Genomic DNA, 13,318 nt, shown 5'->3' on the forward strand with positions numbered 1-13,318 from the left:
GAACTGCTCCAGAGTCTATAGAATTTTGGAAGACGACCACCAATGCATCCACTATTTCCAGGGCCACTTCCTTTAGTACTCTGGCATGTAGATTATCAGGCCTTGGGGATTTTTCAGCCTTTAACCCCATTAATTTCCCTAGCACCATTTTTTTTACGAATACTGATTTTCTTCAATCCCTCCCTCTCACATTCCCTAACATTTCTGGGAAATTATTTGTGTTCTCTTTTGCAAAAACAGAACCAAAATATGTGTTCAATTATTCTGCCATTTCTTTGTTCCCCATTATAATTTCCCCCATTTTTGACTGTAAGGGACATACATTTGTCTTTGCTAATCTTTTTCTCTTCACATATTTATAGAAGCTTTTACAGTCAATTTTTATGTTCCTTGCAAGTTTACTCTCATATTCCATTTTCCCCTTCTTGGATCAATCTTTTTGTCCACTTTTGCTGAATTCTAAACTGCTCCCAATCTTGCTGCTTTTTCTGACAATTTTATATGTCTCCTTTTTGGATCTAATATTATCCCTAATTTCTTTTGTAATCCATGGATGAGACACCTTTCCTGTTTTATTTTTGCTCCAGACAGGAATGAATAATTGTTGTAATTCATGCATTACATTCCTTAAATATTAGCCATTGCCTATCCATCGTCAACCCTTTTAGTAAGATTCCCCAATCCCCACTGCCAACTTGGCTTCAAACCCTCATAGTTCCCTTTATCTAGATTCAGGACCTTCATTTCGGATTCAACTTCTTCACACTCCATCTTAATGAATAATTCTATCATTTTATGGTTGCTCTTCCCCAAGGGACCCCATACAACAAGATTGTTAATTAATCCTTTCTCATTGCACAATACCCAGTCTAGGGTAGCTTGCTCTCTAGTTGTTCCTAAAAAAGCCATCATATACACATTCCAGGAAATCCTCCTCTACAGTATTATTGCTAGTCTGGTTTGTCCAATCCATATGTAGATTAAAGTCATGATTACAGTTGTACCCTTATTGCATGTGTCTTTAATTTCCTGTTTAATGCCCTCCCTTACATCTCTGTTACTGTTTGAGGGTCTATAGACAACCCCCACCAATGTTTTCTGCTCCTTGGTGTTTCTTACCTCTACCCCAAACAGATTCCACAGATTCCTTATCATGATTTTCCGAACTAATATCCTTCCTCACTGTTACATTGATTTCCTCCTTTACTAACAGTGCTACCCCACCTCCTTTCCGTATTTGCCTGTCCTTCCTAAATATTGAATACCCCTGGATGTTCAGTTCCCATCCTTGGTCACTCTGCAGCCATGTGTCCGTAATTGCAACTATATCCCACAATTCTTTCTCCGGTACATCGATGATTACTTCGGTGCTGCTTCATGCTCTCGTCTGGACCTGGAAAAATTTATTAATTTTGCTTCCAATTTCCACCCCTCCATCATTTTCACATGGTCCATCTCTGACACTTCCCTTCCCTTCCTTGACCTCTCTGTCTCAATTTCTGGTGATAGACTGTCAACCAATATCCATTACAAGCCTACCGACTCCCACAGCTACCTTGACTACAACTCCTCACACCCCGCTTCCTGTAAGGACTCCATCCCATTCCCTCAGTTCCTTCGCCTCCATCGCATCTGTTCTGATGATGCCACTTTCAAAAACAGTTCCTCTGACATGTCTTCCTTCTTCCTTAACCGAGGTTTTCCAACCACAGTGGTTGATAGGGCCCTCAACTGTGTTCGGCCCATCTCCCATGCATCCTCCCTCACACCTTCCTCTCCCTCCCAGAAACATCATAGGGTCCCCCTTGTCCTCACTTATCACCCCACCAGCCTCCGCATTCAAAGGATCATCCTCCGGCATTTCCGCCAACTCCAGCATGATGCCACCACCAAACACATCTTCCCTTCACCCCCCCGGCTGCATTCCGCAGGGATCGTTCCCTCCGGGACACCCTGGTCCACTCCTCCATCACCCCCTATTCCTCAACCCCCTCCCACGGCACCTTCCCATGCAACCGCAGAAGGTGTAATGCCTGCCCCTTTACTTCCCCTCTCCTCACCGTCCAAGGGCCCAAACACTCCTTTCAAGTGAAGCAGCATTTCACTTGCACTTCCCTCAATTTAGTCTACTGCATTCGTTGCTCCCAATGCGGTTTCCTCTACATTGGAGAAACCAAACGCAGACTGGGTGACCGCTTTGCAGAACACCTTCGGTCTGTCCGCAATCATTACCCCGACCTCCCTGTCGCTTGCCATTTCAACACTCCACCCTGCTCTCATGCCCACATGTCCGTCCTTGGCCTGCTGCATTGTTCCAGTGAAGCTCAACGCAAACTGGAGGAACTGCACCTCATCTTCCGACTAGGCACTTTACAGCCTTCCGGTCTGAATATTGAGTTCAACAATTTTAGATCATGAATTCTCTCCTCCATCCCCACCCCCTTTCCGATTTCCCCCCCCACCCTTTTTATTCCAATAATTTATATAGATTTTTCTTTTCCCACCTATTTCCATTATTTTTAAATGTATTTCCATCCATTGTTTTATCTCTACCTTTTAGCCTTTTTCGATTCCTTCACCCCACCCCATCTCCACTAGGGCTATCTGTACCTTGCTTGTCCTGCTTTCTACCCTTAATTAGCACATTCCTTAGATAATATCACCACCTTCAACAACTCTTTGTCCTTTTGTCTGTGACATCTTTTGGTTATCTCCATCTATCACTGGCCCTTTATCCAGCTCTACTTGTTCCACCCCTCCTTAAACCAGCTTATATTTCACCTCTTTTCTATTTTTACTTAGTTCTGTTGAAGGGTCATTCGGACTCGAAACGTTAACTGTGCTCCTCTCCGCAGACGCTGCCAGACCTGCTGAGTTTTTCCAGGTATTTTTGTTTTGGATTTCCAGCATCCACAGTTTTTTGCTTTTATGCAACTATATCCTAATTGTTTATATCTATTTGCGCTGTTAATTCATCTACCTTATTGCGAATGCTCCATGCATTAAGATACAATGCCTTTAGGCTTGTCTTTTTAACCTTGTTAGTCATCTCAGCTTCATTTTGTGCTATGACCCCATTTATTTTTCGTCCTTGTTTTTTCTGCCTTCCACTTTTGCTTCTTACTTTTCTGTCTTTCGTTTCTATCCTTGTTTCCCCTCCACTGTCTCCCTGCTCAGGTTCCCATCCCCTGTAAAAGAAAACATCAGTCTTGAGAGATATGATTCTAACACCCTCCTTAAGTAAGGAGACCAAAACTGTACACAATACCCTAAGGGCAAGAATTTTATGTCCCGTGGGCAGGCACATGGCTGACCCGCTCGGGCATAAAATTGCGCGAGATGATGTTGGTCGAGCGTCCTGACGTCATCGCGCACTCACGCGATATTTCGCTCAGCAGGCGTGCGCGGCAGTCGGAAGTGTGCCCGCCGACAATTAAGTGGGCAGTTAAGCCCGTTAATAGTGCAATTGTCTGCGATTTTTGTGGACCGTTCAACTTTACAGTTGGTGGAAGGGCAAATCGGCCAGGCAGCCTTTACATTTTTGATGGAACCTCATCCAGGGGTGGGATGAAATCCCCGTAGGAAACAAAATGAAAATACATATCTGGGGACAGTATTTTTATGAGGTATGCTTTCAGGTATTTGATTGTGCTGCATGGATTTTTTTTGCAGCTTTTTAGTGCTTTATTTTATTATTTGCAGGCCTGCAGCTCCCTGAGGCAGCTGTCTGCCTTCAGGGAGCTCTCTTGAAGCACTCACCCACACCTGTGGTGATGTCGTCGTGCACCCTCTTGCCGCCCCCACCCTGGCAGCGCTGAGCTTTGCAGCATTCACTTCATGGCCATTAATTGGTCAGCCAGTGTGAAATTGCATTTGGGGGCCGATCGCGGTTGGGGGCCCTTTTCCCGGCTCCCGGGCCTGCCGATCGCGTGCGCCCGATGAGGGAAAATTCAGGCCTAGGTGTGGTCTCACCAATGCCTTGTGCAGTTGTAGCAAGACTTCCTTACTTTTATCCCCCCTTGTAATAAAGGCCAATAATCCAATTGCTTTCCTAATTATTAGCTGTACCTGCATGCTAACTTTTTGACATTCATGTATGAGGACACCCAAATGCCTCTGTACCACAGCATTCTGCAGCCTCTCTCCATTTAAAATATACTCTGCTTATCTATTCTTCCTGCCAAAGTGGACAACCTTACAGTTTCCCACATTAGTACTCCATCTGCCAAATTTTTATTGACCCACTTAACCTATTGATATCAATTTGCAGATTTTTTTTACCTGTATCCTCCTCACAACTTGCTTTCCCACCTATTTTTGTATTGTCAGCAAATTTGGTAACAATGCAGACCATCCCCTAATTTATGATCTACATGAATGACTTAAATGCTGAGGCCCTAACACTGATACTGTGGCACTTCACTGGTTATAGTTTGTCAAGTTGAGAATAACCTATTTATCCTGACTCTCTGCTTCCTGTTAGTTAGCCAATCCTCTCTCCATGCTAATATATTGCCTCAACACCATGAGTTCTTATCTTGTGTAATAACCTTTTATGTGGCACCATACTGAATGTGCTTTGGAATTCCCCTTTATCCACCCTCCTTGTTAGATCCTCAAAGAACTCTAATAAATTTGTCAAACACAATTTCCCTTCCACAAAACCATGTTGACTCTGCCTGATTATGGTATGATTTTCTAAATGTCCTGCTATTACCTCCTTAATAATGGATTCTAGCATTTTCCCAATGACAGATGTCAGGGTAACTGGTCTATAGTTTCCTGCTTTCTCTCGCCATCCTTCCTTGAATAGAGGTATTACATTTGTGTTTTTCCAATCTGCTGGGACCTTTCCAGTATCTGGGGAATTTTAGAAGATTACCATCAGCTCTTTGCTGTCACTTCTTTTAAGATCCACTGGACCTATTAGCCTTTAGTCCCCTTAGTTTTCTCAATACTTTTTCTCTAGTTATTAAGATTGTTTTAAGTTCCTCCCTCCCTTTTGCCTTTTGATTTTCTGCTTTTCTTGGGAAGCTTTTTGTGTCTTCTACTGTTAAGGCAGATACAAAATTCAAGTTCAAAGTCTCTACCATTTCCTTGTTTCCCAAATTCCCCTGTCTCATCCCCTACAGGACCAAAGCATACTCTTTGTTCCTCTTTAATACTAGTAGAAACTTTTAATGTCTGTTTTTATATATCTTAGTTTTCTCTTGTACTCTAAATTTTCCCTTTTTTTTTAAGTCATCCTTTGCTGATTACTAAAAATTTCCCAATCTGCTGGCCTACCATTAATCCTTGCAGCATTGTAAGTCTTTTCTTTCAATTTATACCATTTTTAGCTTCCTTAGTTAGCCATGGATGGTGCATCCTTCTCACAGATTATTTCTTTCTCAATGGTATATATCTTTGTTGAGAGCTATAAATGATCTCTTTAAATATCTGTCGCTTCTTGTCTACTGCCTTAACCTTTTAACCTATTTTCGGAGTCCACTTTATCCAATTTTGTCATCATGCCCTTGTAATTGCCTTTATTTAAATTTAAAATGTTAGTTTTAGACCCAAATTTCTCACCCTCAAAACTGAATGTGAAATTCTGTCATGCAATGATTGATCTTGCCTAGTGATTCCTTTACTATGATTGCATTAATTAACCCGGTCTCATTGCACAATACCAGGTCTAATATAGGTCCTGGTCCCTTGTTGGTTCCAGAATATTTTTCTGAGAAACTGTCCTAAAATATGAACTCATCTCCCAGGCTACCTTTGCAAATTTGATTTGTTCAGTCTATATGAAGATTAAAATTGCCAAAATTATTGCAGTTTATTTCTACAAGCCCCCATTACCTTTTGATTTACACTCAATCCTACAGTGTTGCTACTGTTAGGGGTCGTATAAAGTACTCACACCGGTGTCTTCCTTCTTTTGCTATTTATTATTTCCACCCAAACTGATTCTACATCTTGATCTTCCGAGCCATGATCATTTATCACTACTGCATTGATTGCATCCTTTATTAACAGAACCATCCTACCCCCTTTTTCCTTTCTCCATGGCCATCCGAAATATCAAATACCCTTCAATATTTACATCCCAGCCTTGGTCACCTTGTAACCATGTCTCTATAATGGCTATTATATCATGTATCATATCAAGCCCATCTATGATCAAGCTTTTGGTCACTCCTAATATCTCCTTTGGCACTGTGTTTTTTTTTGCAAGCAAGCAAATCTTCACAAACATATTTAAGATGTCAGCCAAAGGAATTTTTACCCCCATTTTCTCTGTTCCAGGAGGGCAATGGCTACAGTTGGCTACAATCAGTGTCCTCTGTATCAATTCTCTGTGAATATTGGCAACCAGTCTGAGGGCAGAGGTAGCAGAGTGGGTTAATCTAGGTATCATTGGTATGCATGTGAAGGCTGGTGCTGTTTCTTTAGAAGTAGGGTATGTTAATGTTGGAATCATGTTGCAAGGAGTGCATGCTTTAAGTTTGTAATTGAGAGCAGCTGCCACCACTTGGGTAAAGATTAGGTAATTATTGCAAGTGTATAAAAAAACAGTTCACACTAGGTGTAAGGGGAAACAAGAGGAATCTTTGCCTTTACCCTGTAGTCTTGGGAATAAACCTGAATTCAGGAAAGGACTGGCTTCAGATTCATTCTTTCCTCAATGTATGAACAGTGACTTTAACAGGGTAGACTTTAATTGAAGAGAAACAGTTTATATTGGCCATAAGGAGAACATGAATTTGGTTTTCTGCCACTTTGTCTTGACCGTGTGTGGTAGAGTTCTCAGCCTTAGCCTAGAGTTTATTGTAGCTGGTCAATATATGGTGTTTGCTGTTTGTTAAGAGTTACTCTTGCCCATTTTTATTTCCATGACTGCTAGAAGTTGCTGGGAATGGGAAATGGAAATGGTGCAGGACCATTTACATGGAATCTTGGACCTGTGTCAACAGGGCAAGCAACTATCCCCTTAACTAATCAGATTGAAGGATTGTGAAATGAACCGCAAAGACCCTGAACCAATTAAAGTAATAGTGGATTCAATGTCAGGTCAGGTGCAGAAAGAGAAATAAAGATTGGACTATTTTTATTGGACAATTTTAGGGATTGTATGCTAAAATTCCTGATATTCACTTCTGGTGGGAGAATCTCTGTTTAGGGAGTGTGAGTGTAAAATTACCCCTTTGTTGGCATTTTTTTATTTGTTCATAGGATGTGAGCATTGCTGATGAGGCCAACATTTGTTGCCCATTCCCAATTGTCCCTGACAAGGTGATGGTGGTGGTGGTGGTGGTGAGCTGCCTTCTTGAATCAGTGCAGTCCATGCGGTGTAGGTACCACCCGCAGTGCTGTTAGGATGGGAGTTCCAGGATTTTGACCCAGCAATAGTGATGGAACGGTGATATATTTCCAAATCAGGATGGTACGTGGCATAGACAGGAACTTTCAGGTGGTGGTGGTGCTGCCATGTGTCTGCTGCCCTTGCCATTCTAGGTGATAGAAGTTGTGAATTTGGAAGGTGCTGTTGAAGGAAAGCGCAGAAGTGAACTGTTCAGATAAAAATTACATAGGTGGCAATTCTATTATAGGGCACCTATTTCAGACCTAGTATTGCAATACATGGGAACACCACCACCTGGAAGCTCCCCTCCAAGTCACACACCATCCTGACTTGGACATATATCACCATTCTTTCATTCTGTTGAGTCAAAATCCTGGAACTCCCTAATAGCACTGTGGGTGTACCTACACCATGTTGACTGCAGCGGTTCAAGAAGACAGCTCACCACCACCTTCTGAAGGGCAATTAGGGATGGGCAATAAATGCTGGCCTAGCCAGCGACGCCCACATCTCATAAATGAACAAAAAAAAATAGTGGTAATTAGTGCTTCAAGTTACAAGGATGGTACAGTTCTTTAATTATAACTATGTGTCTTGTACTCAGTTGCATATTTTCTTTCAGTAAGGTCATGTGCTTCCATCCTCATTCCGACATCACCTTGCCATTGATGTCCATTCCAGAAATCCGAGCTGTGATTGACAAATGGGCGGAACTCATGGTAGAACTAGGATCGACGTATCAATGGGTGCAGGTAATCAGAGATGGAAAGCCATTAATTTTACTGTTCTGTTTTGACATGCCAATTTCCTTCTGTATTCGTAGCATGCAGAACCATGTGTATCAGTTTTAACATCTTTAACATCCCTGTTTCATGTGCTGTTTTTCCCTAGCAACAGAACACTTGTTCAGCTAAGTATCCACTTCTTCTCTATCTCTCCTCCTTTAAGAAACGCCTTAAAGTTTACCTGTTTGACCAAGTTTTTGATCACCTATCCTAAGATCTACTTATGTTTGATAATGCTGCTGTAAAGCAACTGTGACATTTACTGTGTTAAATGTGATATATAAAGTAGAAATTGTTGTTGTTCAAAGTTTTAACAGGATTGAGACATTGTCAAACCTGACAATGGAAAGAAAATGGCAAATGCAAACAAGTTTTTGTCAGTTAGAAAGAACAGACTGTCAGCAAGGTTAGTGAAACAAAACATTGATGGGCTTTAAAAGGGACCAGACCTGTTTGATTCAGCAAATGGAATTCAGAGTTATGAAATGTAGAAATATGTCAAGGAAGTCTTGTGGGAAATTGTATGGATAGGTAAATTATTATATATGTTGGTTGTGCTCTAAAATCTTAATGGCTTACAGTGTATTAGCAGAATAATGTTGTTCTGCAAAAAAAATCATTGTGTGTATATAATACAGTGATGAGAAGCAAGTATTCAGCAAAATTGTGCAGTTAGATAACTCCATGATAGTAAGTACCGCAATGTCAGCTAATCAAATTGCTTAATAATTTTGTTGCACTATTCTCAATGATCAGTTTGCTTCTTCAGTCAGGTTGGTGTAAATAGCTGGGAATAACATGGCCACAAAAACATACAAAACCCTAAGAAAAATTGCTTATTTCATGCTTTGTCCTCCCCAGGAGCCTGCACTTCTGGAGCATGGAGATTGACTTAGAAATTTAACCTGGCTGTTGGACATTAGGGTTTTGCATTTTGTTTGTTAGTGATGCATCATGAGAGTTGTCGTTGCCATAAAATAATAGTAGACTACAATACCCAGAGTGCAGTACAATAACTTACATCACATGATACTTTATGTACATATTGCAAATATGACTACACTTCATAAGTATTGTATTGGTTAGAAAGCACTTTGGTACATCCTGAGGTCTTAAAAGATATTACATAAATGCAATCTTTTTCTTATAACCAGACATAAGATTTACCAGCAGCCATGAAGCTTGATTGGCAAAGAAAATTAAATGAATTTGCAAAGTTTTTATATAGCTTAGACAGGACATATAACATCTGGGCTAAAGTTATTTGGAATTTTGTTTTGTGTTGCTGAGGGAATCTGATGTTCGTACTGAAACTGCAGGACTAGGGCTGTGAATTTTTATTTTGACCTTTGATATTGTGACTAGTATCAGTAAGTCAGTGAGACCCAGAAACTGCTAAATAACCACTACTTGAGCAAATTGCTATTGAGGAATTAAGATTGGAGTGGAGGAGATCTTCTTTGGGCAGTACTGGATCATTAAAAGCTTCGGTAAGAACTAGGGCCTGAATTTTCACTGAGTTGGGGTGACTTGAGAGGTCTTATGGCTACAGCAACATTGTAGAAATGATCAGAAACCACACTAGGATTTAGCAACACCAAAAATTCTTATTAACAGATTTTTTTCTGATCCAATTTTTTATAAGTCTAAGAAAAAAAATCTGAAAAGAATGTTTGCAGAGATAACTTGAATGAAATGGTAGCCGCTTTGTTGTCAGTGTTTTTCATAAAATTGGTTAATATTTTGATTTCAGATTTTTGAAAATAAAGGTGCAATGATGGGATGTTCAAACCCACACCCACACTGTCAGGTAAGCCTATTACACATTGTGCATCTTGTATTCACACATTCCAATTACAAACGGTGTTCTGCATCGTTCAGTAGGGTCATGAAATATGTTAACCTTGTTCTATTCCACAAGTTGTTTGAAGAAAAATATTCAATGTTCTGTTTTCAGTATAAAGAAATATAGACTGGAACCAGTTTATTTTTAAATGTAGGGATTTGTGGGATTTCAGTGCTCTTCCTGATTCTGCAATTCAGAACTGTCTGCCTACCGTGTGCAAAACTGTACCATTTTGGATTTCTATTTGTTCTTGGAATATGGGTGGTACTGGGGAGGCTGGAAGTATTGCCATCTTCAGTTACACTGAGAAGGTAGTGGTGGTGGTGGTGGACCTTCTTGAACCATTACATTTCTTGTGGCGATGGTTTTCCCACAATGGTGTTAAATTGGGAATTTTATGATTCTCCTCCAGTTTCAGTGAAGGAATGATGATGTATGTCCAGGTCAGGATGGTATGTGACATGGAGAGGAACGTTGAGGTGATGGTATTCCCAGAAAATTACTGTTTTTGACCATTTTGATAGGTAAAAGTTGTCAGCTGTGGCTCAGTGGGCAGCATTGATGTCTGAGTTAGAATGCTGTGGGTTCAAGCCCCACCCCAGAGACTTGACCACGAAAATCTGACACTCTGGTGACATTATTGAGGGGGAGTGCTGCATCGTCAGTTGAGATGTTACACTGAAGCCCCACCTCATCGCAAATAGTTGCAAAAGATCCCGTGGCACCATTTCAAAGAACGGGAGAGTCGTCTCTGGTGCCCTGACCGAAATTTATCTCTCAATCGACATCACAAAAACAGATTATCTGGTCATTATCATGTTGTTCTTTGTGAGAGCTTGCTGTGCACAAATTGACTGCCTAGTTTCCTACATTACAATAGCGACTGCAATTCAAAATTATCTTCTTTGGTGCTTTGGGACACTGAGATTGTGAAAGGCGTTATATAAATGCAAGTTTTTTCTTTTTAGGTGACTGTAATCATTTTTTTATCTTAAGTAATAGGAAAATGTGTGGGAGATTATTCATTCTATTTATATTATTGTATATATGCATCAAAATTCCTGTAGCTCAAGTGATTTGTACTTCCTATCCATTCAGAGACCAATATTACTATTTTATAATTTACGGCCTGAGTGTCACTGTGGTAAATATAGATATTTTTCGGAATTTATCAAAGGATAAGGTGAAAAATCATCTGCCCTAATTGTGTGGAGACATTTCAAATGAATGCAGTTGCTTATCTTCAGAGTGAACTGATACGTGGGGCAGAAGGCTACTGTAGGTCAACGCAATGCACTTTCGTCTATGGAATCCATCCCAATCTGATGGGATGAAACTAAACCTCCTTTGCAGGTGTAGAAATCCTACCTGAAATGGGGGTGGTAGCTTTGGGCGGGATTTTCTGCAGCCGCCCGCCGCCACAATCTTCCGGTCCCGCCGCAAGCCAATAGACCTCTGGCTGGGGCGCCGCATCGCCCGCGACGGGTCCCGCCCGCGACGGGTCCCACCCGCGACGGGTCCCGCCCGCGACGGGTCCCGCCCGCGACAGCGCCGGAAAATCCCGGCCTTTAATTCAGTTGCTGTTGACCCAGAACTTATAACATATCCACACTTGTGTGCCTTTTAGTGGCCACAAAAATGACTGTTGGAAATGAAAGTGCTCCTGCTGTACAAAAAAAGGGTACCTTTCTCAGGTTAGGTTTAATATACATTTTTCAGGTGGCTATTCTTTATGTGTACATCTTAAGCACAAGTGTTGAGAGGTGTTTCTTATTGCTGCCCACCCTGGGGCACTGGGGGTCACTGTAGTGCCCTCGCAGAGCCTGGGAAATGGAATTGGGACTTGCTGATCTAAACCAGGCAGCATCTTTAATCACTCGCCATTGGGGAAGTTGTGGAAACATGACCCCGTGTTTAATCAATGTCTGACCTGGGAGTGCTTGACGTTGAGAAGAGATGTAACATGTTGACATCTATTTGAGTATTTAGCAGATGTAAGTTATTTTTCTTTAGAGGGATAATCGTAAGCATACTATAAAGAAAAATTAGGTATATAGGTTTTTGGGGAGAAATTTGTTCACGTAGTGCCTTAGCTTGATTCACCAGGGCAGGCAGTGCTATGGGCTGCTGCCTGTAAGGCGCTATTCAATGATATTGATGATGATTGCCATTTGGGCCGTGCTGGTAATGGTCTGCATTGCTCCCTGCTGCAGGGAGTTGATGTACGTTTGTGTAGGGGTACTAGAAGCAAGGCTATGTGAACAAATTTCACTCCATTTAAAGTTTCTGAATGAGGCAATAAATCAGCGCAAGTTTCAGTTTTCTTCAATTTTGTAATCTGATAAACTGCAATTTATTTATTTAACAAGCCTGTCACTCCTTTATTATCCATTTATAGTCTCACCTTCATCCATTCTTAACGGGGCCCACATTCATCTTTATCTCTCTGTCTCAATACATCTGTAGCAACAATAACTTGTATAGCAGCTTCGCAGAAGCATTTTCAGATGAAATTTGACTCTGAGCCCTGTAAGGAAATATTAGGACAAGTTACCAAAAGCTTGTCCAAAGGGAAAGGGGAGCGTTGTAGAGCATTGAAGAGGTTTAGGCAATGAGGTCCAGAGCTTATGGCCTAGACAGCTGAAGACATGTCCACCAGTGGTGGGGCAGAGGAAATTGACGATGCAAATGAGACCAGAATGGAAGGAATGCGGAGTTTTTGAAGGGTTGAAGGGCTGAAAGAGGTTAGGAAGGGGTGAAGCTATCCTCATACCTATGAGGATGTGAACTCCAGGATGAGCATTTTAAAATCAACCTGGAGGTAACAAGCACAGCGGTGATGTGTAATGGTTCTTGGTGCAAGTTATGTATGGGCAGACAAATTTTGGATGAGCTGAAGTTTACAGATGGTGGAAGATGGGAGGCAGGTTAGGAGAGCTTTTGAATAGTCATAGAATAGAATCATAGGATCGTTACGGCACAGAAGGCCACTCAGCCCATCGTAACCGTGCAGGCTCTCCTAAGGAGCAATTCACATAGTGCAACTCCCCCGTCCTCTGCCAAAACATCCCTACACATTCCTCCTCTTCTGCAGAAATTTAGAAAATGTATAAAAATTTACAGCACAGGAGGTGGCCACTGAGCCCATTGTGTCTGTGTGGGCGAAAAGCAAGCCGCCCAGCCTAATACCATTTTCCAGCACTTGATCCATAGCTCTGAAGTTAAATTTGGAAGTTACGAAAGTATACGTGAGCTGCAAATGGTCTGTGAAGGGCAAAAGCGTCAAATCTCTGCTCAGTGTCAGATAAGCCCCTCTGAAATCTGGTGAGCTTTGGTATT

General features: G+C 41.5%; 1 protein-coding gene and 1 long non-coding RNA gene across 4 annotated transcripts in view; one reads left to right on the plus strand and one right to left on the minus strand.

Moving 5' to 3' along the window:
- Window positions 1-13,318, minus strand: part of LOC144686420 (uncharacterized) — a 103,858-nt gene that overhangs the window by 47,257 nt on the left and 43,283 nt on the right. The gene's annotated exons all lie outside the window — the stretch shown is intronic.
- The window catches only part of galt (galactose-1-phosphate uridylyltransferase), a 78,574-nt gene that overhangs the window by 16,991 nt on the left and 48,265 nt on the right, over window positions 1-13,318 (plus strand). For all 3 annotated transcript variants that reach the window (XM_078551551.1, XM_078551559.1, XM_078551568.1), the window contains 2 exons: window positions 7,971-8,100; window positions 9,887-9,943. In XM_078551551.1, the coding sequence (XP_078407677.1) occupies window positions 7,971-8,100; window positions 9,887-9,943 (187 nt within the window). The remainder of the gene's footprint in view (window positions 1-7,970; window positions 8,101-9,886; window positions 9,944-13,318) is intronic.

The sequence above is a fragment of the Cetorhinus maximus genome, chromosome 1 (assembly GCF_964194155.1).
Source record: "Cetorhinus maximus chromosome 1, sCetMax3.hap1.1, whole genome shotgun sequence".
Classification (NCBI taxonomy): Eukaryota; Metazoa; Chordata; class Chondrichthyes; order Lamniformes; family Cetorhinidae; genus Cetorhinus; species Cetorhinus maximus.